The sequence below is a fragment of the Microcaecilia unicolor genome, chromosome 6, assembly GCF_901765095.1.
Source record: "Microcaecilia unicolor chromosome 6, aMicUni1.1, whole genome shotgun sequence".
NCBI lineage: Eukaryota > Metazoa > Chordata > Amphibia > Gymnophiona > Siphonopidae > Microcaecilia > Microcaecilia unicolor.
Genome location: NC_044036.1, coordinates 229,326,089 through 229,351,667, shown reverse-complemented (window position 1 = coordinate 229,351,667; position 25,579 = coordinate 229,326,089). Strand labels below are relative to the sequence as shown.

General features: G+C 50.4%; 1 protein-coding gene across 1 annotated transcript in view; it reads right to left on the bottom strand.

The window, feature by feature from the left end:
* Positions 1-25,579, bottom strand: part of RPL12 (ribosomal protein L12) — a 130,871-nt gene that overhangs the window by 83,866 nt on the left and 21,426 nt on the right. Inside the window, exon 3 of the mRNA XM_030206574.1 lies at positions 305-403. Coding sequence (XP_030062434.1) covers positions 305-403 — 99 coding nt within the window. The remainder of the gene's footprint in view (positions 1-304; positions 404-25,579) is intronic.

The following is a 25,579-nucleotide window of genomic DNA, read 5'->3' as shown; positions in this document are numbered from 1 at the left end:
AATCCACCACAGAGGCTTGATATGACATTATTATTCTCACGAGTGCTCTTTCTGCTCGCTAATTCGTGTCCGCTGCCTCAAATAGAGCCGTTTTAGCGTGGTTGTTATGCTATGTTTGCTCGGGGTACGACGGAGCTCTTGGCTTAGGCTGCCATCTCCGCTGGTGACGTCACTTCCTGTGATCTACTTTTAAGTACTTTAATGATTATGCAAACTATTAAAACGTTAGTCTGTACATAAAATAGAAGAGAGTCACTCCCAGAGTACACAAGTACCATATAACTACACACTCAATAGACAGTACCTGAGCTTGTCGGTTCTGGATGGTGAGTTTCACTGTGATCCTCAGTCCCTTCCAGTCACCAGTTGCCTTAGCAATGTCATCACCAACCTTTTTGGGAGACTAAAACAAAACGAAACAAAAAAAACAATTCTCAAATCAAACCAATTCTGCAACTGTCTCAGCTAAACCATCACAATTCACTGTACAGTGGTAACACATAACAGCACCAGTATGAACACAGTGAACAGCTCAAACTGACCCAGAATCCTGGAGGAGTAGCCTAGTGGTTATTGCAGTGGACTTTGATCCTGGGGAACTGAGTTCGATTCCCACTGCAGCTCCATGTAACTCTGTCACTTAACCCTCCATTGCCCCTGGTACAAATAGTACCTGAATATATGTAAACCGCTTTGAATGTAGTTGCAAAAAAACCACAGAAATGAGGTATATCAAGTCCCTTTTCCCTTTACCTTCACTGCATGTTATCAAGTAAAGCAAAGATACATACCTGTAGCAGGTATTCTCCGAGGACAGCAGGCTGATTGTTCTCACATATGGGTCAACGTCTGCGTCGGTCCGAGAATCGGCAATTTTGCAAGCAAAAATTTTTTAAAAGGTTTGCCAGAACCTTCTGGTGCGTGCACCACGCATGCGCAGACAACTTCCCGCCCGTCACGCGAGTGTTCCCGCTCAGTTTAATCAAAAAGCAAATAATAAACAAACAACACTCCAAAGAGGAGGTGGGCGAGTTTGTGAGAACAATCAGCCTGCTGTCCTCAGAGAATACCTGCTACAGGTATGTATCTTCGCTTTCTCCGAGGACAAGCAGGTTGCTTCCTCTCACATGTGGGATATCCCTAGCACCCAGGCTCACTCAAAACAAAGAACACTGGTCAATTGGGTCTCGCAACGGCGAGGACATAACAGAGATTGACCTGAAACCATAAACAACTAACTGAGAACAGCCTGGAACAGAACAAAAATGGGTCTAGGTGGATGGAGGTGGATTCTAAACCCCAAACAGATTCTGCAGCACTGACTGCCCAGACTGTTGCGTAAGGTATCCTGCTGAAGGCAGTAGTGAGATGTGAATGTGTGGACTGATGACCACGTTGCAGCCTTGCAGGTCTCCTCAATGGAGGCTGACTTTAAGTGAGCCACTGACGCAGCCATGGCTCTCCAGACTCAGCCCAGCTTGGGCGTAAGTGAAAGATATGCAATCTGCTAGCCAATTGGAAATTGTGCGTTTTCCGATGGCGACTCCCCTCCTGTTGGGATCAAAAGAAAGAAACAACTGGGCGGACTGTCTAAAGGGCTTTGTACGCGCCACGTAAAAGGCCAATGCTCTCTTGCAATCAAAGGTGTACAAACTGCTTTCACCTGTGCGGGTATGAGGACAGGGAAAAAATGTTGGCAAGACAATTGACTGATTCAGATTGAACTCCGACACCACTTTAGGCAGGAACTTAGGGTGCGTGCGGAGGACTACACTGTTGTGATGAAACTTGATATAAGGTGCATGCACTACCAAGGCCTGAAGCTCACTGACTCTACGAGCTGAAGTAACTGCCACCAAGAAAATGACCTCCCAGGTCAAGTACTTCAGATGGCAGGAATCCAGTGGCTCAAAAGGAGCTTTCATCAGCTGGGTGAGAATGATGTTGAGATCCCATGACACTGGTGGAGGGTTGACAGGGGGCTTTGACAAAAGCAAACCTCTCATGAAGCGAAAAACTAAAGGCTGTCCAGAGATAGGCTTACCCTCTACACGGCGGTGATAAGCACTAATCGCACTAAGATAAACCTTTACGGAGTTGGTCTTGAGACCAGACTCTGACAAGTGCAGAAGGTATTCAAGCAGGGTCTGTGTAGGACAAGAAATAGGATCCAGGGCCTTGCTATCACACCAGACGGCAAACCTCCTCCATTTAAAAGAGTAACACCTCTTCGTTGAATCTTTCCTGGAAGCAAGACTCGGGAGACACCCTCAGAAAGACCCAAGGAGGCGAAATCTACACCCTCAACATCCAGGCCGTGAGAGCCAGAGACTGGAGGTTGGGATGCAGAAGCGCCCCCTCGTTCTGAGTGATGAGGGTTGGAAAACACTCCAATCTCCAAGGTTCTTCGGAGGACAACTCAAGAAGAAGAGGGAACAAACTCTGACGCGGCCAAAAGGGCGCAACCAGAATCATGGTTCCATGGTCTTGCTGTAGTTTTAGCAAAGTCTTCCCCACCACAGGTATGGGAGGATACGCATACAGAAGGCCTGACCCCCAATGTAGGAGAAAGGCAATCGAGGCTAGCCTGTCGTAGGCCTGAAATCTGGAACAGAACTGAGGGACCTTGTGATTGATCTGAGTGGCAAAAAGATCCACCGAGGGGGTGCCCCATTCTCGGAAGTTCTTGCGGACAACTGCCCTGTTGAGAGACCACTCATGAGGTTGCATTATCCTACTCAACCTGTTGGCCAGACTGTTGTTTACGCCTGCCAGATACGTGGCCTGGAGAAACATGCCGTGACGGTGGGCCCAAAGCCACATCTGGACGGCTTCCCGACACAGGAGGTGAGTTCCGGTGCCCCCCTGCTTGTTGACATAGTACATGGCAACCTGGTTGTGTCTGAATTTGAATAATTTGATTGGACGGCCGATCTCTGAAAGCCTTTAGAGCGTTCCAGATCGCTTGCAACTCCAGGAGTATGATCTGAAGACTTGATTCCTGAAGGGACCAAGCTCCCTGAGTGTGGAGCCCATCCACATGAGCTCCCCACCCCAGGAGAGATGCATCCGTAGTCAGCACTTTTTGAGGCTGAGGAATTTGGAAGGGACGTCCCAAGGTCAAATTGGATCAAATTGTCCACCATCTCAGGGAGTTGTGAAAAGCGGTGGACAACAGGATTGCATCTTCTAGATCCCCCGCAGCTTGATACCACTGGGAAACTAGGGTCCACTGAGCAGATCTCATGTGAAGACGTGCCATGGGAGTCACGTGAACTGTGGAGGCCATATAGCCCAGAAGTCTCAACATCTGTCGAGCAGTGATCTGCTGAGATGCTCTGGCCAAGGAAACTAGGGACAGAAGGTTGTCCGCCCTCGCCTCAGGAAGATAGGCCAGAGCTGTCTGAGAGTCCAGCAGAGCTCCGATGAATTCTAGTTGTTGAACTGGAATGAGATGGGACTTTGGGTAAATTTATAACAAACCCCAGTAGCTCCAGGAGTTTGAGAGTCATCTGCATGGACTGTAGAGTTCCTGCCTCCGAGATGTTCTTCATCAGCCAATCGTCGAGATAAGGGAACACATGCACTCCCAGTCTGCGTAGCGACGCTGCTACGACCGCCAGGCATTTTGTGAACACCCGGGGTGCAGAGGCGAGCCCAAAGGGCAGCACACAATACTGAAAGTGCCGTGTTCCCAGATGGAATCGAAGATACTGCCTGTGAGCTGGCAGTATCGAGATGTGTATATAAGCATCCTTCAAGTCCATGGAGATTTCTGAATCATGGGAAGAGTGCCCAGGGAAAGCATCCTGAACTTTTCTCGAATCAGATATTTGTTCAGGGCCCTTAGGTCTAGGATGGGACGCATCCCCCTGTTTTCTTTCGCACAAGAAAGTACCTGGAATAGAATCCCAGCCCTTCTTGCCCCGGTGGTATGGGCTCGACCGCATTGGTGCTGAGAAGAGCGGAGAGTTCCTCTGCAAGGACCTGCCTGTGCTGGAAGCTCCCGGTGGGCAATTTGGAGGTTTGGAGATCAAATTGAGGGAGTATCCCCGCCGGACTATTTGGAGAACCCACCGATTGGAGGTTACAAGAGGCCACCTTTGGTGAAAAACTTTTAACCTCTCCCCGACTGGTAGATTGTCCAGCATGGACAATTTTATTGCAGTTATGCTCGCCTGCAGCCAGTCAAAAGCCCGTCCCTTGCTTTTGCTAGGGCGCTGCAGGGGTCTGACGAGGCGCACGCTGTTGACGTGAACGAGCGCGCTGGGGTTGAGCCTGAGCAGGCTGGCAGAAAGGTGGATTGTACCTACGCTTATTGTAAGCATAGGGAGCATTCCTCCTTCCCCCGTAAAAATGTCTACCTCATGAGGTAGATGCTGAAGGCGCCTGGTGGGAGAGTTTGTCAAATGCGGTTTCCTGCTAGTGGAGCTGCTCTACCACTTGTTTGAATTTCTCGCCGAAAATATTATCCCCCGGCAAGGAGCATCCGCAAGCCGCTGCTGGACTCGACTGTCTAGGTCACAGGCACGCATGAGAATCTGCTCATCACTATACCCTGAGCAGCGGCTCTGGATGCCACATCAAAAGAATCGTAAGTACCCCTGGACAGGAATTTACGACACGCCTTCAGCTGCCTGACTACCTCCTGGAAAAGGCCTAGCCTGCTCCGAAGGGAGCTGATCGACCAGGTCCGCCAGTTGCTTCACATTATTCCGCTAGAGAATGCTCATGTAGAGCTGGTAGAACTGGATTTTGGAGATGAGCATAGCTGACTGGTAGGCCTTCCTCCCAAAAGAGTCCAAAGTCCGAGCCTCCCGTCCCAGGGCACCGAGGCGAAATCTCTTGTACTTTTGGCTCTCTTGAGAGCCGAATCCAAAACCCCCGAGTCATGAGGCAACTGGGCCTTCTTCAACTCTGGGTCCCCGTGAATCCTATACTGGGACTCAACCTTTTTAGGAATGGTGGGGTTAGATAGTGGTTTCATCCAGTTCCTCAACAGTGTCTGCTTAAGGACATTATGTATAGGAACAGTGGATGACTCCTTAGGTGGCGAAGGATAGTCCAGGACCTCAAACACCTCAGCCCTGGGCTCATCCTCAGTTACCACCGGGAAGGGAATGGCCGTAGACATTTCCCGGACAAAGGACGAGAAAGACAAACTCTCTGGGGGAGAAAGCTAACTCTCTGGCGAAGGAGTAAGATCAGAGGGAAGGCCACGACTCCTCAGAAGAGAAATATCTTGGGTCCTCCTCTGGCTCCCATGAGTCCTCCCCTTCGGTATTGGATAGGAGTTGTCTGACTGCAGTCCGAAGCCGAGCACGTCTCGACGCTGAGGAGCTATGTCCTCAAGTCCTCAATGGCGATGCCGAGAAGTTGACTCCCGTGCCTGTGGCGTGAAGCTCCCTCCATCGACGTCGATGGAGAGTCAACCGGGGGGGGGGGGGGGGGGGGGGGGCAGCCAAGGCTGATGCCGCAGGTGGCACTGACTTCGAGGGCCTCACCACAGACGGGGAGCCAGCCGCCGCATCTATCGATGGTACCGTCAGCACAAGCACCTCCGGTACCGGAACAGACGGTCGCAGCAGCCTTTCCAGGATCCCTGGAAGAATGGCATTCAGGCGCTCGTCAGGAGTGTCTGTTGAGAAAAGCTGTGGTGTTGGTACAGGAGTCGAGGCTAGAATCTGCCGAGGAGGCGGCGGTACTGGGCTGTCCGGAGACCAGTGCATCGACACCTCTTGTATAGAGGGTGAGCGTTCTTCCTGGCGTCGATGCTTCACAGGGGCTGATTCCCTTGACGCCCCGGAGCTCTCGGTACCGTGACGAGAAGGGGATCGATGACGGTGCTTCTTTGCCTTCGCACACGGCACGTCACTGGTACCCCTCGGTACTGACGAGGATGTGGAATCCACACGCCTCCTTGGGGTCGGATCCGAAAGGGGTCGGTCCCAATGGGCCTGTAGCACAGGAGCCTTCGAGGCAGGTGGAGACCCACTCGATGGTTCACTGCTGCCAGCATGTAATGGTCTCTGGACAGCCATTACCTGCGCTCCCGAGGTCGATGCACTCTCCGGTGCCGACATCGACACCGCCGACCTCGGTACCGGTGTCAATGTCGATGCCGAAGTACCGGACAAAGCTCCAAACAGGCGTTCCCGTTGAGCTTGTCTTGACACTTGTGTCCGCTTTTTAAGGCGGAGACACAACTTACATGCGTCTGGGCGATGGTCGGGCCCAAGGCACTGGATACACCACGCGTGAGGGTCGGTGCCTGAGATTGCCCGGTTACATAGAGTGCACTTCTTTAAGCCACAGCGAGCCTCAATGTCATCGATGGAAAAATAGTGGCGGCGAAATCAAAATTCGCAATGGTGCCAAAGGAAGGGCACAAAAAAGGGAGAAAACCCGTACGGGCGGCCAAAATGGCCACACACAACGACGAAAGGAAACCTGAGGGCAAAAACTAAAGAAACTAAGGGAAAAGCTTTTTGATTTTTTTTTTTTTTTGAGAAAAACTAAACAACTCGTGCACGAGCATGACGAAGAAGAAAAAACTGGCAAAAAGCCAACTAAAAATGAAGGCTCTTCTTTTCTGGGGCACAGAACCGCCGTAAACAGCCGCTCTTGACCACGGAAAAAAGAAGACTGAAGCGGGACTCTCGTGCGACAGGCAGGAAGATGGCCGCACCTGCGCGTTCGAAGGCTATAGCAACCTTTCTTGCTAGGAAGATTTTCCGGACCTGGGGCTGCTGTGGACGTCACCCATATATGTGAGAACAAGCAGCCTGCTTGTCCTCGGAGAATTGCCTTTACGGCAAAGCATGAATGTAGAATTACAGGGGCTATAATCAATTTGGAAAAAAGATTCCAGAAAGCAAAGCGCAGGTACATTCACTCACCAAGTAGCTATCTTAAGGAACAAATACAAGTAGCACAAACAGCATTAAACACACTGCTACATGAGAGAGCTTCTAGAGCGTTAGCATTTAGGAAATATAAGCTGCAGAGATATGGGAATAAATCAGGGGCTCTGCTGGCGCACATAGTCAAAAACTTGGGGAGGGACTAGAGTGTATGCGTCGGTAAGAGATCATGAGGGCACTATACAGGAATGAGAGGGTAGCACAGGTTTTTCAAAAGTTCTTTGGCGCTATGTATGAATCACAATCCTCCCTCCCCTTGAGAGAAGTAGAGGAGTACTTGAACAAAGCTGAAATGACCCGACTATCTGAGATAGAGGTGGGAGAGCTTAAACCTATTTCAGGGAAAGAGCTGCAAGAAATAATTAAATCTTTACCCACTCATTCAGCCCCAGATGGATTCACTAGCGAGTTCTATAAAATGTTGGCTCCCTCAACAATAGGTGCATTGTAAGCTTATTATGAAGAGGTGGTGGAACTCCGGGAATTCCCTGCCTATGCAAATAAAACTTTAATTACTTTACTTTTAAAACCGGGGAGACCAGAGGTACAGGCAGACTCTTACAGACCAATATCTTTAATAAATGTGGATATAAAAATTCTGGCCAAACTGCTTTCTAACAGAATACACGAGTACCTGCCTCACTTAATTGAACCAGAATAGGTAGGGTTTGTTCGTAATCGCCATTCAGTGGTGAATGTGAGACACCTGTTGCCTGCAATGGCCCAGTGCCAACACACAGATTCTGCGGCAATGCTAGTCTGGACGCTGAGAAAGCATTTGAGAGTGGGATGGGAGTACAGTATATGTTTACAGTGTTGCAACATATTGGTATATGGGGCTGGCCGTACAGTGAATGATACATACCTGTAGCAGGTGTTCTCCGAGGACAGCAGGCTGATTGTTCTCACGACTGGGTGACGTCCACGGCAGCCCCCACCAACCGTTCCCGCCAGTTGAATGACAAGCAAAATGATGAAACGCAACTCTAAGGGGAGGAGGGAGGGTAGGTGAGAACAATCAGCCTGCTGTCCTCGGAGAACACCTGCTACAGGTATGTATCATTCACTTTCTCCGAGGACAAGCAGGCTGCTTGTTCTCACGACTGGGGTAGCCCTAGCTCTCAGGCTCACTCAAAACAAGAACCCAGGTCAATTGAACCTCGCAACGGCGAGGGTATAACAGAAATTGACCTACGAAGAACAACTAACTGAGAGTGCAGCCTGACCAGAATAAATTCGGGTCCTGGAGGGTGGAGTTGGATTTAAACCCCAAACAGATTCTGCAGCACCGACTGCCCGAACCGACTGTCGCGTCGGGTATCCTGATGGAGGCAGTAATGCGATGTGAATGTGTGGACAGATGACCACGTCGCAGCCTTGCAAATCTCTTCAATAGTGGCTGACTTCAAGTGGGCCACTGACGCTGCCATGGCTCTAACACTATGAGCCGTGACATGACCCTCAAGAGCCAGCCCAGCCTGGGCGTAAGTGAAGGAAATGCAATCTGCTAGCCAATTGGAGATGGTGCGTTTCCCGACAGCGACCCCTAGCCTGTTAGGGTCGAAAGAAACAAACAATTGGGCGGACTGTCTGTGGGGCTGTGTCCGCTCCAAATAGAAGGCCAATGCTCTCTTGCAATCCAATGTGTGCAACTGACGTTCAGCAGGGCAGGTATGCGGTCTGGGAAAGAATGTTGGCAAGACAATTGACTGGTTAAGATGGAACTCCGACACCACCTTCGGCAGGAACTTTGGGTGGGTGCAGAGCACTACTCTGTTGTGATGAAATTTGGTATATGAAGCATGAGCTACCAGGGCTTAAAGCTCACTGACCCTACGAGCTGAAGTAACTGCCACCAAGAAAATGACCTTCCAGGTCAAGTACTTCAGATGGCATGAATTCAGTGGCTCAAAAGGAGGCTTCATCAGCTGGGTGAGGACGACGTTGAGATCCCATGACACTGCAGGAGGCTTGATAGGGGGCTTTGACAAAAGCAAGCCTCTCATGAATCGGACGACTAAAGGCTCTCCAGAGATGGCTTTACCTTCCACACGATAATGGTAAGCACTAATCGCACTAAGGTGATTCCTTACTGAGTTGGTCTTGAGGCCAGACTCTGATAAGTGCAGAAGGTATTCAAGCAGGTTCTGTGCAGGGCAAGAACGAGGTTCTAGGGCCTTACTCTCACACCAAACGACAAACCTCCTCCACTTGAAAAAGTAACTCTTTTTAGTGGAATCCTTCCTGGAGGCAAGCAAGACCCGGGAGACACCCTCAGACAGGCCCAACGCAGTGAAGTCTACGCCCTCAACATCCAGGCCGTGAGAGCCAGAGACTGAAGGTTGGGGTGCAGCAACGCTCCGTCGTTCTGCGAAATGAGAGTCGGAAAACACTCCAATCTCCACGGTTCTTCTGAGGACAACTCCAGAAGAAGAGGGAACCAGATCTGACGGGGCCACAAGGGCGCAATCAGAATCATGGTGCCGCGGTCTTGCTTGAGCTTCAGTAAGGTCTTCCCCACCAAAGGTATGGGAGGATAAGCATACAGGAGGCCGGTCCCCCAATGAAGGAGAAAGGCATCCGACGCTAGTCTGCCGTGTGCCTGTAGTCTGGAACAGAACAGAGGCAGCTTGTGGTTGGTCTGAGAGGCGAAAAGGTCCACCGAGGGGGTGCCCCACTCTCGGAAGATCTTGCGTACCACTCTGGAATGGAGCGACCACTCGTGCGGTTGCATGACTCTGCTCAGTCTGTCGGCCAGACTGTTGTTTACACCTGCCAGGTATGTGGCTTGGAGAAGCATGCCGAACTGGCAGGCCCAACGCCACATCCCGATGGCTTCCTGACACAGGGGGCGAGATCCGGTGCCCCCCTGCTTGTTGGTGTAATACATTGCAACCTGATTGTCTGTCCGAATTTGGATAATTTGGCAGGACAGCCGATCTCTGAAAGCCTTCAGTGCGTTCCAGATCGCTCGGAGCTCCAGGAGGTTGATCTGCAGATCCTTTTCCTGGAGGGACCACAGACCCTGGGTGTGAAGCCCATCGACATGAGCTCCCACCCCAGGCGAGATGCATCCGTCGTCAGCACTTTCGTGGGCTGTGGAATTTGGAATGGACGTCCCAGGGTCAAATTGGTCCGAATGGTCCACCAGAGCAGTGAAGTGCGGCAACTGGTGGAGAGGCGGATGACATCGTCTAGATTCCCGGTGGCTTGAAACCACTGGGAAGCTAGGGTCCATTGAGCAGATCTCATGTGAAGACGAGCCATGGGAGTCACATGAACTGTGGAGGCCATATGACCCAGAAGTCTCAACATTTGCCGAGCTGTGACCTGCTGAGACGCTCTGGCCTGCGAAGCCAGGGACAGGAGGTTGTTGGCCCTCGCTTCGGGAAGGAAGGCCTGAGCCGTCTGGGTATTCAGCAGAGCTCCTATGAATTCCAGAGACTGGGTTGGCTGGAGATGGGACTTTGGGTAATTTATCACAAACCCCAGTAGCTCCAGGAGTTGAATAGTGCACTGCATGGACCGGAGGGCTCCTGCCTCCGAGGTGTTCTTGACCAGCCAATCGTCGAGATATGGGAACACGTGCACTCCCAGCTTGCGTAGATACGCCGCTACCACCACGATGCATTTTGTAAACATCCGTAGGGCAGAGGCGAGCCCAAAGGGCAGCACACAATACTGAAAGTGCCGTGCGCCCAGGCGGAATCTGAGATACTGTCTGTGAGCTGGCAGTATCGGGATGTGAGTGTATGCGTCCTTTTCCACAAGGAAGTACCTGGAATAGAATCCCTGCCCTTCCTGCCCGGGTGGTACGGGCTCGACCGCATTGGCGCTGAGAAGGGCAGAGAGTTCCTCTGCAAGTACCTGCTTGTGATGGGAGCTGAATGATTGAGCTCCCGGAGGACAATTTGGTGGCAGGGAGGCCAAATTCAGGGCGTATCCGCACCGCACTATTTGGAGAACCCACTGGTCGGAGGTTATGAGAGGCCACCTTTGGTGAAAAAATTTTAACCTCCCTCCGACCGGCAGATCGTCCGGTACGGACACTTTGAGGGCAGCTATGTTCCCATGGATCCAGTCAAAAGCCCGTCCCCGGCTTTTGCTGTGGAGGCGCAGGGGGCTGCTTAGGCGCACGCTGTTGACGAGAACGAGCGCGCTGGGGCTGTCCCTGTGCCTGACGAGGCCTTCGGGCCGGCTGGGTGTACCTACGCTTGGTAAAAGCATAGGGTGCAGCCTGCCGGGCCCGGGAAAAACGTCCACCTGCTGAGGTGGATGCTGAAGGCGCCCGGTGGGAGAGCTTGTCGAGGGCGGTTTCCCGCTGATGCAGTTGGTCCACCAGCTGCTCGACCTTCTCACCAAAAATATTATCCCCCCCGGCAAGGGACGTCGGCCAGTCTCTGCTGGGTGCGGTTGTCCAGGTCAGAGGCACGCAGCCATGAGAGCCTGCGCATCACTATACCTTGGGCCGCAGCACGAGATGCCACGTCACAGGTGTCATATATACCCCAGGACAGGAACTTTCTGCACGCCTTCTACTGCCTGACCACCTCCTGAAAAGGCCTGGACTGCTCTGGGGGGAGCTTGTCAACCAGGTCCGCCAGTTGCTTCACATTATTCCGCATGTGGATGCTCGTGTAGAGCTGGTAAGACTGGATGCGGGTCACGAGCATGGAAGATTGGTAGGTCTTCTTCCCAAACGAGTCCAGAGTGCGAGACTCCCGCCCCGGGGGCGCCGAGGCGGTATCCCTCGAACTCCGTGCCCTCTTGAGAGCAGAGTCCACGACCGCCGAGTCATGAGGCAATTGGGGCCGCATTAACTCTGGGTCCGAGTGGATTCTGTATTGGGACTCTGCTTTCTTGGGGATGGTGGGATTAGATAATGGTCTCACCCAGTTCCGAAGCAGTGTCTCTTTGAGGACATTGTGCAACGGTACCGTGGAGAACTCTCTAGGTGGTGATGGATAATCGAGGACCTCGAGCATCTCAGCCCTCGGCTCATCCACAGAGACCACGGGGATGGGAATGCATATAGACATATCCCTGACAAAGGAGGCAAAGGAGAGGCTCTCAGGAGGCGAGAGCTTTCTCTCTGGTGAAGGCGTGGGGTCGGAGGGAAGGCCCACAGACTCCTCTGAGGAGAAATATCTGGGGTCCTCCTCCTCCCCCCACGAGGCCTCTTCCTCGGTGTCGGACATAAGCTCATGCAGCTGAGTCCTCAACCGGGCCCGGCTCGACGTTGAGGCACCGAGACCTCGGTGTCGTCGAGCGGTGGACTCCCGCGCCGGCGGGGACGAAGCTCCCTCCATCGACGTCGACTCCACCTGCGTGGCGGTCGAGACCGGCGCCGCAAGCGGCGTCGGAGGCCTCGGCACCGGGCTAGAGCTCGCCGGCGCCACAGTCAACGGCGCCAGCACCCCCGGCGCCGGCACAGTCTGGCGCATCAGCCCTTCCAGGATCCCCGGAAGGATGGCTCGGAGGGTACTCGTCCAGGCCCGCTGCCGGGAAAGACGGGGGGGGGGGGGGGGGGGGGGGGGGGGGGCCGGTAGAGGCGTCGGTGCCGGAAGCTGCTCGGGTCCAGGAGACTGCACCGAAGTGCTGGGACCCTGACGCGTCGGTACCTCCACTACCGAGGGGGACCTCTCTCTCGACGCTTACTCGGCATCGACTCCTCTCGGCGCCAGGGGCCGGATGCATCGATGGCGACCAATGACGGTGCTTCTTTGGTTTCTTGCGATGCCCGTCATCGGCGCTAGGTGGAATGGAGGAGGAGGAGGTCGATCCCCCTCGGTCTCGAGGGACCGGGTCAGACAGGGTTCGGTCCCGAGGGCCATGGGCAGAGGGAGTGACCGGGGCCGATTGCCCACGCGGCCTCTCACCCCTACCGTCACCGGCGGGCCGACGCCATCGGTGCCGATTTCGCGGACATCGATACTGGTACCGAAGAACCGGCCGTCGATACCGATGCCGTCGAGGTCGACGTCAAGGGGCCGGCGCAAGTTCCAAAAAGACGGTCCCGAAGAACTTGCCTCGCTACTTGAGTCCGTTTCCGGAGACCAAGACACAAAGTACACGACTTGGTATCGTGCTCCGGCCCGAGGCACTGGAGGCACCAAGCGCGAGTGTCGGTCTGCGAGATAGGCCGGCCGCACCGACCACACTTTTTAAATCCACTCGGGACCTTCGAGGACATCGACGGAAAAATCGCGTCGGCGAAATCAAAGTCGTCGATGGTGGCGGTAAATCACACCTCGAAAAATAACTCGACTCCGCAGCGGCACAAGGCCGCAACGCGACGCCCCCCGCTAGAAAACGAGGGAAAAGTACAGCGCGTTCTCTCTCTTTTTTTTTTTTTTAAACGGGAAAAACAAATTGCAGAGGAACGCGCAACGAAAATAAACGAAGGTTTGCGAAGAACGCGACGATTTTCCGGGGCTGAGGAAGAGAGAGAGGTGAACACGTCTCTCTCCAGGCGCGGAAAAGAAAAGACTGGCGGGAACGGTCACGCACGGGCGGGAAGACGGCCGCGCATGCGCGGTGGGCATGCCCTGCGTGCGGACCGCCCGCGAAGCTTCTTCCGGTTGGTGGGGGCTGCCGCGGACGTCACCCAGTCATGAGAACAAGCAGCCTGCTTGTCCTCGGAGAACAGGCGATACAAGCACTTAATTCGAATTCTAAAGCCTCTGTGCTGATTAATGGAACAAGAACTCAGCAATTCCCTATAGTACGGGGAACAAGACAGGGGTGTCCCTTATCTCCAGTACTGTTTTTGCTTACAATAAAACCTTTACTAAGAAGCTTGAAAAAGGAGAAGGGAATAGCTGGGGTGGATGGGGGGGGGGGGGGGGGGGGAGTGAAAACGATGGCCTTTGCCGATGACCTCTTGATAGTGTCAACCTGCCCAGACTCCTCTTTGCCGACCCTATTAAACAAAGTATGGTTCATTCCATGTCAAGCGGTCTGGTGGTCCCTACGCGACCATCACAGATTTCGATGAAATTTTCTTTGAACATTCATACATGTCCCCAATGAACATTGGTAAAGTTTTACATTCTCCGTGCAATACTTGCTGAGATATAGTAATCTGTTTGACCCCATACAGCAGCCTTCTATGGTATGACTCCGAGATTTCGGCAACTTTGAGACACTGTATCTCCGACAATATTTTGCTGAGAGAAACAAAACTTGGCCATCTTCTACAACGTTTTGCGTTCTATTAAACAAAATAATAAAAAAAATCTTCATGAGCGATTTCCATGAAGAAAACTTGGAGCAAACTTGGTCTGAAAAATTTGCGGCACGAAAAAATTGTAAAGTTTAGCTTTTTATATCTCTGGAATTAAAGGTGTGATAAACGTGAAACTTTGCACACAACCAACTTAGCAACACAAGGTTTTCGAATATAAAATTTCATTCTCCTAATATTTTCCATTAGTTCACAAACTGAGTGTAAAGTTGATGATTTTTCCAAAAACGCCAAAAATAGGGTATTTTTAGCCCACTTTTACAAAAAAAGACCATCTGGAAACTCTTTTGAATCATTTTCATTAGAAAGAGCATGTTTCAAACCCCTTAAAAAAGTAGGGTTGTTTTTTCATCGCTGGCATATAAGGCCCTAGAAATACGGACAAAGTTGAGGACGTTGCTATTGCAACGTCATATACTTCAACATGTATTTTTCTATATTGTGTCGTTTTCTTTCCATTTCTGCTGAAGTTTAAAGTGTATAATTCATTTTTTGTATGCTATATGAATCTGTTAGTCTACTAGCGGTGCTTCTACACTAATGACATTGGTTAAATATTCTGTAAGTACCTTATTGATGCTGCGCATTAGCATGTTTCACCTATAGGATTCTGTACTGTGCAGGTGTAGTTGTATGTTTCTGTCATAACATACAAATCTTTATAACTTCACTTACTTCATATTATTAATTATTGCAATTGTGCCCAATATGCGAAAAATGAATGTCAAAGAGTCAACTGACAATCCCACTTTGCCCATTTGCGTTGTTGGAAAACAACTGTCGTCAACTTGCCACCATGGTTCATTTTATTCTAAAGAAATTGGGCTGCATTATGTGCACAGCTTGTCCCACAATGAAAAAATGTTCATTACTCGGCGATCGGAGGTTGAGTTCACAGACGACGACCAAATCTGCCCGCATCACAAAACGATGTATTTGGAAAAGTACGAAATGAAGCAAGTGTCGTGCTGCAACCCATTCGACAAACAAAATCACATAGTTAAACATGGACTGTTGAAAGTCGATCTAGCCATGACTGATGATTTGAAAAAAAATTGAAAACAAATGTGAAACCGGGCCAAAAAATGTGTTCCAAGTGTAAAGCCAAATATGTTTCTATGGTCGAAAGCAAGGCAGAGTCATCCTCATCAGAAAATTACAATACGGACATTTCAGACACTCTTGATCAAAGTTTGACTGATTTGGGGACTTCTCCATTAAAAATTCGGAGGTTGGCCAGTAGGGATAAAATGAGATCTGTGAAACGAAAAATTGAACGCGTGCAGAAAGAGGTAGCAGAAAAAAATAATGGTAGCCGCTGCAGTATCAGCCGAAGATATTGGACAAACTAGCAAGTCGGCTGCTAAGGAATGCTTGTCATGCCAAGATTACACTGACCTAATCGAAGATGTGAAAACGAAAATTAAAATAGCCAATAGAGCCATGAAAATTCAATTATTGACTTTGGCCCCAAAGAGTTGGTCAATACCAGTGACAGTAAAAACGTTTAGCATTTCAGAACGTACGATTAAAACAGCGCGAAAATTAAAACAAGTGTTACGTCTGGGGAAGTGATCCCTTGTGCCCCGGCTGAGCACGGCAAAGATGCAGCAGCACCGCATTCGGTCAGGCAGCCAGACAACCCCTAGCTTCACCTGGGAAGCGACCGCCATTCCCCGAGAGTTGAGCCCCCAGGTGCAGGCGGCCACCAGGACTTCCGGAACCGGCGGGGTGTACGGCCACCAACCAGACAGGCTGGAGAATGGGGGAGAGACCTCTCAGTTGATGTAACTCCAAGTTTGTTTAAAGAACATGTACTAGCTTTGCGTCAAACGATCCTGCCATCGTCCCATTGGGAGCTACAATACCATTTCGCTCTCCGGCTACATATCCCACCCCACCGGGCGTTTTACATGGGCATTTCTCCAGATGGTGCTTGTCCTAAACGTGGGGGGGACGGAGCGACGTTGGGACATATGTTTTGGCTTTGTCCGAAAGTTATAAAGTTTTGGAAAAACCTTCTCAGACAAGTCTCCTGTATGTGGGCAGCGAAATGGTGTTATTCCCCTCTACTGCCGTTTGGTAAGCCTAGTCTGAGCCCCCCAAGGCCAAAGGGATATACAGACTTTGTGAAACGAGCTACTATCATAGCAAAGAAAACTATACTTTTGGACTGGCTCACCTCTGATGGGCCGTCAATGCAGAAATGGAGAGTTCAAATGGTGGCACTTTTGCATACGGAGAGACTGATGCACACAACAAGAACAAGAAATTAAAAACTTCCAAACCAGGTGGGGCCCATTTTTGGAGACACTTGCTCCCAGAGTCCGAAGCCAACTGCTGAATAAGTAGTGCATTGAGAAATTTAAGTGGTGTTCAACTGATTGAAGCACAACAGAGAACAGGGGAGGGATAGGATTAGAGAGAGGGGAGGGGGGTATAAGGGGAGTACGGGGTAAGGGAGGGAGCTGTTGGGGATGCATTAAAATTGAAGATGGCTCAATGCACAGTTTGTTTGCAATGTTCAGTTACAATGTATGCACTGTGGCATCCATAAAAACGAGTTAAACATAAAGGAAAGAAAATTATCAGCAGGCAAAGCATAATTTTACCTTCCTTAGCGTATGCAGATGAATCCAGGCACAGGTGGGATGTACCAAAGCAATCCCTATTTAGGGTGGGAAGTCACCGCTCCCCAAGACAGAACTGCCACTGCAAAGGCAGCATCCGAATAGTGAAAGCACCACACACGTTCCACCCAAAAGGTAGATAGCAACCTCGTGGAATGAGTCTGCAATGCCACTGACGGGACACAACCTTTCAAAAAAATCCACAGAAACACAGGATCTGCAACCCAATGAGAAAAAAAAAAAAAATCAGATCATAGGCCATCATTCCACAGCAAGAACTAGCAAGAAGGACAAAGAGAAGATCTGAACACTGAAAAATATGCAACATCTGCAAATGCTGGAGAACCCTCCTAACATCCAGAAGACAAAGCACAGTGTACCCTGTGTGACAATCCCCCCCACGAAAGGAAGAAAGAGAGAGAGGCTGATAAAGAATAAAAACCAAACCACAGCCAGAAAGAAAAGGAGGAACCGAATGTAAGGTCACTCCAGACTCAGGAATTGCAGAAAAACAGCTCAGCATGGCTGCGCTAAAAATTCAGACACACTGCGTGCCGAAGAATTGGCAACCAAGAACACTGCTCGTAAACTCCTAAGCGAAGCCTTCTACAAAGGATCAAAAGAGTCCAAAGCAATGCTCAGTAGACAAAGAGCCCTAAGCTAGACTCCGAGAACAAGAACGAGGTTTCAGGGTGAACAAGGTTGCAGCAGTGGAGGAGCAAAGAAGTATGCAAGAAATGTACTACATCTGAGTGCAAAGCCAGGCCCTTCTGCAACCCATTCTGCAGAAAGAAATCAATTGCTGAGGAACAGACGCCTGCAATGAAGACCAAGCATGGGCCACGACCATGCCTCAAAAATTCCTCTACACCTGAATACGCGGTCGAAGTGGACCACATACAATATCGCAATGGAGCAGAAATCACTGTGTCTGAAGAACTCTGTTCCTCAGAGTCAACCTCTCAAAAAACCAGGCCGTTAAAGACCAAAGCGAGAGGGATCATCCACTCGGTAACCAACCCTGAAGGAAAAGCCCGGAGTCAAGCGGGATCCGAAATGAAGGCGCCACCAGGAGCTGCACCATATCCGCATACCAAGGGCACCGAGGCCAATCCGGAGCTACCAGAATGACGACCCCGGTAGTGAGCGATTCAAAAAGAACTCGGCTGCAGAGAGGCCACGGAGGAAACACTATCGAAGAACGTCCTCCGGCTAAGGAAGCAGCTGAACAACCAGCCCTGCCGAATTGCCCTCTCTCCGATGATAGAAGACAGAAACCTCGGCGTCCAGCTGGGACGCCATCAGATCTACCTCTGGAGCTCTCTACCCGAGGCCAAACTGGGGAAGCACTGGTGTGGAATAACCATTCTGCTGAGACCAGAAGATGGCAGAAAAAGAGAACTCACCATAGGAAAGAACCGTGAGGTGGGCCACAGAGAAACGGAACACAAGGTCCTTTGCCCACTCCATGGGGGCAACACGCCCTGATGGCCATGGCCCGACTGAGTCCCACTCACATCGAAGCAGCCACCACCGTCATGTTCACCAAAGGAACAAGCACCGCCTGGCCCACAGTGTCCCCAAGGGGTAGAAAATGAACAGCACCAAAAGCAGGTCCAGGTGGGAGAGAGAGCACAAGTATCACCTGGCCCACAATGTGTCTTGAAAGGCTAGAAAACCAACAGCACCAAAATCAGGTCCAGACAGGAGATCGGCCACACCGTCCCATGCCTTCCACTGCTCTGGAGGCGGAAGAAGGAGGCAGAGGGATCTCCAGTCCGAGAGACTCGCATCATGACCACCACCATCCACTGCAGAGGCACAAAGGCATCCCTCCCACAGGAAGGAATTGCGGAGCCACCAGTTCATGTGCAGCCGTGCCGAGAACAGCCATGGAAGACACCACTGACACTCCTGGGACACAGGACACCACCTGCCGAGAAGAGTTGTTGATGTCACATAGGAGCATAGCCCACGGCACTATCTCCAAAGTGGCTGCCACAGAGCCCAAGACATGAAAGCATTGCCAGGCCCAAGGACTCGGCAACCTGAGCAGACTGTGCACCCGAGTATGAAGCTAGATCAGTCCTCCGTCAAGAAAAAAATCGTACCAGAACTGTCTGGGACGGGACAAGGTGGCTCATTTGAAGGGTGACCACCCAGCCCAAGGATTCTAACAGTGAGAAGACCCGGGAAGATTGACTCTCAGATCTCGTCTAGAGCGGAGTGCACTCTGATACCGTCCTTACGGAGAATGCCACAAGACTCCCAATAATAGGAAAAGGTGAATGGACCCAAAGCCATGCCGAAAGGCAAAGCCTGGAACTGAATATGAGGGCCAAGAACGGCCAAACAGAGAAACCGCAGATGAGGGGGCCAAAGGGAAAACAGTAGAAACACTTCCTAGAGAAGTGCAGGGAAGAATGCTAAATTGAAGTAGCTTGGAATTTAGCTAACTGTCCAATACAAAGAAGTGCAAAAGTGCAATAAAAGCCTTAGAGACACTGCAACACACAGCTAGCTAGAGGTGCCGCTGATACAGTGGAAGCTGGAGCTGGTATGCAGTAGTTTGACCAGTGCCAAGTGCAAAACTAGAAGAGCAGAGCTGCTGTGGAAAACCAACACAGCTAACCTTGGTACTACCGTGTTTCCCCGAAAATAAGACAATGTCTTATATTAATTTTTGCCCCCCAAAATGCGCTAGGTCTTATTTTCAGGGGCTGTCTTATTTTTCGGGGAAACATCGGGGTTGGATCGGGGTTGGCCCGCCCGCCCTCTGTTGCTCCCGGAACTAACCTTAAACGCCTCCTTTCACCTTCGCAGCAGCAGGGCAGGCCACTCCCTTCCGTGTCCCGCCCTCGCCTGACGTAACGTCCGCGAGGGCGGGGCACGGAAGAAAGGAGAGGTCTGCTCTGCTGCTGCGAAGGTGAAAGGAGGCATTTAAGGTTAGTTCTGGGAGTGACGGAGGGTGGGTGGAGGGGGGGGGCACGGTGACCTTGGGTGGGGAGGGGGGGGGGCAGCTCGGGGGCGGCCTTGTCCGGCTCTCGGCGGCCCTGCTTTCAAACAAAAATTTGCTAGGTCTTACTTTCGGGGAAGGCCTTATATCTACCAATTCAGGAAAACCTCTACTAGGTCTTATTTTCGGGGGATGTCTTACTTTCGGGGAAACAGGGTATAGCATAGTGCTAGCTGTCTCAGCTATGCAAAGAACTGCTTGTCAGGGCAAGCAATATGGTAGAGTGAAAAAAAATATGCCCAAAGAAAAGGAGCCAAGGGTCACAGCTTCTAATATGATGCACAAACCAGCCTAAACCTGTGACCTTCAGGTTGAAAGCCAACCATCTTCCAGAAAAAATAAAATTATTTTGCTGAAACTACTGTACCAGGCCATAAAGCACCCATGGCAGCACTGAGGTTCCATGGTTAACATGGAGAACAGAGCACTGGCCCCAGAAAATAACACTTCCCACAGAAACCTGGAGCCAAAGGCACTAAGCCTAGAAACTCCCTGTAAAGGTGCAGAAAAAAAAGAAAAACTACAGCACCTAGTATTCCCAGGCATTCTCCCATCCAAGTAGAAACCAGCCAGGCCAAACCCTGCTGAGCTTCCAAGATCAGAGATCAGGCACACCCAGGGTGCTGCGCTCACAGGATACTGTACTGCCAGGATAAAAAGAGCTCCACAAAGGAAGTGAGGGAAACTTTCAAGCTGTTTAAGCAACTGCCCTCAGAGAAAAATATTGAGGGGACAGAAAAATCTGTAAATAAAAATACTAAATAGGCCCTTTCAGAGGCCTAACACACAAGAAGCCCTGCTCTGATGCTGTTCACTGTTTCCCACACCAGGAACAGCCTTAGCCAATGCAGGAACTATAAGAAAATCTTAACTCACCACAGACAGTGAGGTCTATTACCCTCAAAGAACCCACTTAGGACTTAGGCAAACATGGCTTTCCAGCCAGGGACTGCCCTGAAAAAAAGACTCCCACAGGGGAGCAATAGACCCTGCTGTTGAGCTGGAGAGTAAACATCCCCTCTTTGGGGCAGGGTTCATCAGTGGAGGCTAAGAAATCTGCAAAGGCTGAACTAAAAAAGGAACTGACAGTTCCCCTACCAGATTTCTGCAACAGATAGTCATATGGAGCAGCAGAATTAACTCGGGGGGGGGGGGGGGGGGGGGGATCAGAAGCTCCCTGCCCCAGAGAAGCGCCCAGAGTGGCTGACGTGCATCCTGAAAAAAAAACAAGGTGCACTGCAAAAGGAAAATCAGATTTCCTTCTGGGAAACTTTGCCATCTAGAAAGATGGGAGTAAAAAGTCTTCCAAGCACGAAGCAATTGAGGGGGAACCAGAGAGAAGTCCCAATGACCCCACCTCTAACATGGCATCCAGCTGTCTCTTCTGGAACACTGGATCTACCGCAGAGGGTAGCAAAGCCACTGCTGTACCTGAAGAAACCCTCAAAAGGGGCGGGCTACAGACAAATGTTGAGGGGCAAAAGCCACATCAACCAGTGGATGAGGAAAAAAAAAGGAGGACGAAATCAGGGCACAAAACAATTCCCCTGAATCAGGAGAGGTCGGTACAAAGCCTGAAGAGGTCCCCATAACAGAGGCAAAGCCACCAATGCAGCCAATAACCGGGAGCCGCATCCAGATGCACCAAAAGAAAACGGCGCATGTATTCAACGCCTCAAAGCTGGAACAGAGCAGGAATCCCGCTCTGTAGAAAGAAGTCCCTGGTGCCTCTGTGCACCCGGCAAACACCTGTCCCCGCTGCCGCCAACGCTTGCTCACAACACGAGCCTCCTATGGTGGCCTCCGCCACCAATACCATGCGCCCCCCAATGGCAGAAAAAAATGCACTTACCGGAGATGCGCAGCCAGGCTTCCCGCCGACAGTGGAACCTTTCAGGTAAGCCTGCCACCAAACTGGTTCAGTAGGCTACACACACACAGCGACTTCAGAGACGTGCCCCCCAAGACTCCTCTTAGCAACCTGCTGCCCTGTTGCAGCTGCAGAGCCTGTGTCTGAATTGCTCTTTTTTATTTATTTTATTTATTACATTTCTATCCCACCTTTTTCCACTTATTAGTAGGCTCAAAGTGGCTTACATAGTTCCGGAGAGGTGGTTACAGACTCTGGTGTGAACAAATACAGTAAAGCGGTACAGTGACAAGTACAGTAAAGAAGTATCAGTAAATAGGTTGGGGTGATTCAGACAAAATGTTAGGGTGTGATCATGTGTCGGGGTTTGAAAACTGTCCACTTCCTGATTAAAATGCCATATTTCATTATTTGGTGTTTATGTCAGAAACTGTGGGGTATGCCTTCTTGAACAGGTGATAGCAGGTTTGTTGTGGACTAGAATTTTTGTTGTTGTTGGTTTTTTTCTTGGTGAGGAAGAGAAGCTGGCGTGAGCTTCCTCTTCTGTCCCCACAAGGTTAGCAGAACAAGGACAGAATAAGCATGGTGTGTGGGTGTAGTGTTCCCAGACTCTAGGACTTTCTCTCCTTCCTGAACATATTTTCAAACAGGAAATGGAAGGATATTTAAGGGTTTGTCAAATCTGCATTCACCATCAGCCTGTTTCTGCTGAGGCACAAGGAAGGCAAGAAGTTTCCACTGGATTCTCCCTGGTCTCTAATATTGTGTCAGTCCATGTGATTCCCCTCTACTAACACAAGTATTACTGTGGTAAGTCTTTTTCCCATCCTCTGAGAACAGAATCACTAAGGAGAAATTAGATCTTTCCTGCTAATTTGCTTTCCTTTAGTCCCTCTGGACCGGACCAGGATTGGACTGATGGGTTGGGCTCGCCTTCCAGCAGGTGGAGACTGAGAAAAATTTTGACTCCAGAGAGCCAATAAGAGCCCTGGTCATGTGACCTTAGCCTCAGTATTTGAACAAAGCAGGAAAGAAAAGAAAGACCAACCTTCTGTGCCCCTTGGAGTTTAAGCAGCCACAAAGCACTCGTTAAATGTGCTTAAGCAACAGCAATGCCGCGCATAACAGCTCACCAGCAACTCTCACCAGAGAAGTGGTATGGCCCACTTAAAGTTTTATATATAGAGAGCAGCATCTGAGCTCACCACCAACTCTCACCATCGAAGTGGTATGGCCCACTTAAAGTTTTATATATATAGCAGCATCTGAACTCACCAACAACTCTCACCAGCGAAGTGGTATGGCCCACTTAAAGTTTTATATATATACCAGCATCTGTTTTTTTTTTTTTTTTTTTTTTAATTACTCCGGAACTCACTTCCAAACCTAAGAACAAAATCTGAATAGTCGACAGGACATGGGAGGGGCCTGGTCCGGTACGGAGAGACTAAAGGAAAGCAAATTAACAGGTAAGATCTAATTTCTCCTTCCTTAGCGTCCCGCCGGACCGGACCAGGATTGGACTGATAGGAAGTACCAAAGCAGTAAGCTTAAGGGAGGGACCCTATCAAACCCGCTGAGAAGGGAAAATTACCATAGGTTCTTACCTTGGTAATTTTCTTTCCTTTAGTCATAGCAGATGAAGCCATTACGTATGGGTTGTGTTCATCGACCAGCAGGGGGAGATAGAGAGCACTCAAATTTCACAGTGCCACATGGTTTTTTTTTTGTTACATTTGTACCCCGCGCTTTCCCACTCATGGCGGGCTCAATGCGGCTTACATATACAGGTACTTATTTGTACCTGGGGCAATGGAGGGTTAAGTGACTTGCCCAGAGTCAGTATTTGAAGCTTCCAAAGCAGTATAACAAACCGCAATGGGAATAACATGAACTTTCCTCACAGCGAACAATAGCCCCATAACAAGGGCATGAACTCAAAAGGAGGGAATGAACACATCCTCCTGGAGGGAATAAACTCGTCCTCCTCTTTGTATTTATGGAGGGAATACACACATCCTCCTGGAGGGAATAAACTCGTCCTCCTCTTTGTATTTATGGAGGGAATACACACATCCTCCTGGAGGGAATGAACTCAACCTCCTACACATGAACTGGAGGGAATGAACTCATCCTCCTATAAGTGAACAAGAATCCTGAAGACTGTTTTCCAACTTTCTCCCAAGGAAGGATTAGAACTTCAGGAAACAAGAACAGAACCTGAAACAGATTCACATCATACAGACAATCATACAGGGAGGGCTCATGGCTTCATCTGCTATGACTAAAGGAAAGAAAATTACCAAGGTAAGAACCTAATTTTCCCTTCCTTGTCATCAAGCAGATGAAGCCATTACGTATGGGATGTATCAAAGCAATCCCTATATAGGGTGGGAACAAGTCACACCATGCGCTAGCACTTGTGCTCCAAAACGTGCATCCCTCCTAGCAGCCACATCCAGCCTGTAATGTCGGGCAAAAGAGAGCTTCGAAGCCCATGTTGCTGCACTGCAAATCTCATGAAGAGAGAGTGCTCCAGTTTCAGCCCAAGAGGAAGAAATCGCTCTTGTAGAATGTGCCTTAAAGGCTACAGGCAGAGGCCGGCCGGCAAGCAGATAAGCTGAAAAGATAGCTTCTTTGAGCCAGCGGGCAATAGTGGCTTTAGACGCTGGAGACCCTCTGCGAGAACCTGATAGTAAAACAAACAAATGATCAGAGGTCCTGAAAGAATTAGTAACTCGAAGATACCGCAACAGAGTCCTGCGCGCATCCAACAGGTGCAACTGCCCAAAGGATTCTGGAAACTCCTCCTTAACAAAAGAGGGTACAAAATAGGCTTGTTTAGGTGAAACGCTGAAACCATCTTAGGCATGAAGGAAGGCACGGTACGAACCGTGACTCTGGACTCAAAATTGCAGAAATGGGTCTCGACAGGACAGCGCCTGGAGTTCTGACACCCGTCTCACTGAAGTAATGGCCACCAGAAAAACGGCCTTTAGTGTCAAATCTTTCTCTGAAGCTCACCGTAGCGGCTCAAAAGGAGAACCCTGCAGAGCCTTCAAAACTAGCCCCAGGTTCCAAGCTGGACAAGGTGCCCGCACGGGAGGACGGAGCCATACCACCCCACTAAGAAACCGTGTCACATCTGGATAAGCAGCTAAAGACACGCCTGCAACCTTACCATGAAGGGAGGCCAATGCTGCCACTTGTACCCGCAGGGAATTATAGGCCAAGCCTTTTTGCACACCATCCTGCAAAAAGTCCAGAATCGACGAGACAGGAGCCCGCATGGGTGTGATCGCTTAACTGGCGCCAGATCCTGGCATAAGCCACGGAAGTGGACCGCTTGCGGGCCTGCAGGAGAGTGGAAATAACATTATTAGAATAGCCTTTGCCTCTCAATTGCGCCCTCTCAATAGCACTGCCATAAGGCGTCCTCCATGGCTACCGGGCCCTGTGACAACAGGTTCGGTACCAGAGGTAAAGGAAGGGGAGCCTCCACTAGTATCTGTTGGAGGTCCGCATACCAAGGCCTCTTGGGCCAATCTGGGGCGATGAGAACCACTTCTCCTGGGTGAGCCGAATCCGCAGGAGCACACGCCCTATCAAGGGCCACGGAAGGAACACATACCAGAGGCCCAGAGGCCAGGGTTGAGCCAAGGCATCCAACCCGGCTGAGCGAGGATCTCTCCATCTGCTGAAAAGCACGGGACTTTGGCAGTTGAGCTTGTCGCCATAAGATCCATTATGGACTTGCCCCATTTGGCACATATCTGCAGGAATACTTCGTCTGCCAGTTCCCATTCTGCTGGATCGATTTGATGCCTGCTTAGATAATCGGCTTGCACGTTGCTCTGACCTGCAATGTGAGCTGCCGACAGAAACTGAAGATGC